At 31.5% G+C, this 2,446-nt stretch overlaps 1 protein-coding gene across 1 annotated transcript; it reads left to right on the forward strand.

Annotated features, from left to right (window-relative positions):
* Window positions 1–219: 219 nt before the first annotated feature.
* LOC119190088 (putative nuclease HARBI1) lies at window positions 220–1,393 on the forward strand. The gene is made up of 3 exons (XM_037441143.1): window positions 220–613; window positions 722–1,003; window positions 1,301–1,393. Exons 1-3 carry the CDS (start codon window positions 242–244, stop codon window positions 1,391–1,393), a joined length of 747 nt encoding a protein of 248 aa, XP_037297040.1. The 5' UTR covers window positions 220–241.
* Window positions 1,394–2,446: the final 1,053 nt, after the last annotated feature.

Raw genomic sequence — 2,446 nt, forward strand, 5'->3', positions numbered from 1 at the left:
CGCAGTTAATGTTACACATAAACTAAATTTAAATGTCACTTAATGAAAAAGTACCAATTATAGAACACAAACCGTCTTATTACAGAACGAGGTTTAACTAAAAACTTTGGTTTAAACCTATACAAAGTACGGTATATATAAAATGGTATTACAAAAAGTGGTTTAACGATAAACCATGGACTATTTGATGGTCTAATGCTAAACCTCGGCGCCCTTGGTTTGATGATGGTCTAAATCGTAAATGTCAAATCAAATTTCAAATCATTTGTCAGATTGTGTCAGATTATCTCTTAAATTAGCGTCTGTTTCGTTGTCTTGTGTTATTTTTTACACGAAAATGGATATTAACATGGTAGATTCAGTCGATATTGAGGATATTGAAGCCGTTGAGCTACTGGAAACGCCACGCCGACCTAATAGAAATCGTGTTCGACTCAATCCCTTCATTGATTTATCTGATGAAGATTTCAGGCAAAAGTATAGATTTACTAAATCTTTTGCAATGAAAATAGTAGATTTATTAAAGGACCCATTAACTCGAGACACCCGTGGATGCCCGGTGTCTCCCGAAATCCAAGTGGTTTGCGCATTGCGAAGCTGGGCTCGACATGAGGTAAGTCATGAACAAAGCTTATATTTGCATTTAACAACACACTCATAATCATTTATAAAAAATTATACCCAAGTTCCAAATCAATATTTTGTAATTTTTTTAATATAGATCCAAGATGATACAGCCGATTTGCATGGAGTCTCACAGCCCTTTATAAGTAAAATATGCAAAAAAATAGCAGGACCCATAGCCGGAATATCGCATAGATTTATAAAAATGCCTGCTACATTGGCAGAACAAGAGGAAGCAATGCGAAAATTCCATAGAATTGCAAATTTTCCTTCAGTAATTGGTGCAATTGACTGTACATACATAAGGGTAAAAAAATTATGTGAAGATGGTGGTCAAATATATATCAATCGCAAAGGATTTCCATCTATTAATGTCCAGGTATTCTGATTTTATATTCATATTTTTCTTCTAAAATAAACAATAACTTGTATGCAGACCCATCCCTAAAGTACATTTGACTTTACAACCTTATACTAGGGATAGAATGTCTTTGTTTAGTGTGACTATTATACAATAAATAATAAAAATTCTAGGTCAGATTGTTATTATTTACTTGATTGATACAGTGGAAAACTATAATTGAAATGTGACTATGCTCTATAATATGAAATGATAATATGTATAGTCAATTCATATGTATGTGTTAGATACTAAAATAATCAACTATTGTTCCAGGTAGTCTGCGATGCAAATTTAAAAATAATAGATATTGTTGCTAGGTGGCATGGCAGTGTCCATGACTCTCGAATTTTAGAGAAAGTCGACTAAAGCAGAGATTTGAGGCTGGTGCATTCTCAGGCATTTTGCTTGGAGACAGTGGGTATGCATGTACACCGTATTTGTTTACTCCCTTACTGAATACCTCAACACCCCAAGAAGAACGGTACAATAGTGCTCACATTAACACCAGAAATGCAGTGGAGATGTTTTGGGTTGTGGAAGCAGAGGTTCCGTTGTTTATTAAGAGGCCTTTACTGTGACATTGAAACTGCAAGAAAAACTATTGTAGCATGTGCTGTATTGCACAATATCGCAATTGATATGAAGGAAGATGTGTTTTCTAGTGGTCTCGAAGACGAGTTAACAGGCAATCTCACGCAGTTGTTTTGGCCGCAGAAAACAATGTTGCGGAAATATTAGAAGAAGGCAATTTATTGAAAGACACTTTTAATTAAAATAATATATTTTTGTAATAAGCTTGAAATTATATTTTTTTTAGCTGAAAAAGAAAATGATATTAGACATAACTAATATGTGTATTACTGTGACACTTATATAATCATAGCATTGAAAACTTATATAATAGTGGTATATTATTATTCATATTTTTTTTCTTTGCAGTGTTTATGACACTTGCATTTTAAGTTTTACTAAGAATAAAAATCTCCTTAAGTACACATTACCTGTTAGCAAAGATTCCTATTGTTTATATTTTATTGCAGTAGTAAATACACAATTCAAATTTAAAATTTATAATATTATGTTTGTCAAAAAATGTTACATTTACCATTTAATATTACTCTGTACTAAGATTTCTTCGTATTTTCTAATAATTCTATTTCCAGCTCTAGTTTTTATTTTAAATTTGCAATTTTGATGTTGTATTCATGTTCTTCTGCTAGCATTTCCAGTTGTTTTTTTTTTAAATTGAGTGTTGCTCTCTAATATTTTTTCTCGTGTTGCTACTTTTCTGAAAAATCAAATATTTATCCTTTATTCCTAATTTGTTCTTAGTAAATAATAAGATTAATATAAACTTAAGGTAATCTTGCTTACATATTTTGAGGGCCCTTTTATTATGAATGTTGTTTTTTTCGTCAG

The sequence above is a fragment of the Manduca sexta genome, chromosome 21 (assembly GCF_014839805.1).
Source record: "Manduca sexta isolate Smith_Timp_Sample1 chromosome 21, JHU_Msex_v1.0, whole genome shotgun sequence".
NCBI classification, from domain to species: domain Eukaryota; kingdom Metazoa; phylum Arthropoda; class Insecta; order Lepidoptera; family Sphingidae; genus Manduca; species Manduca sexta.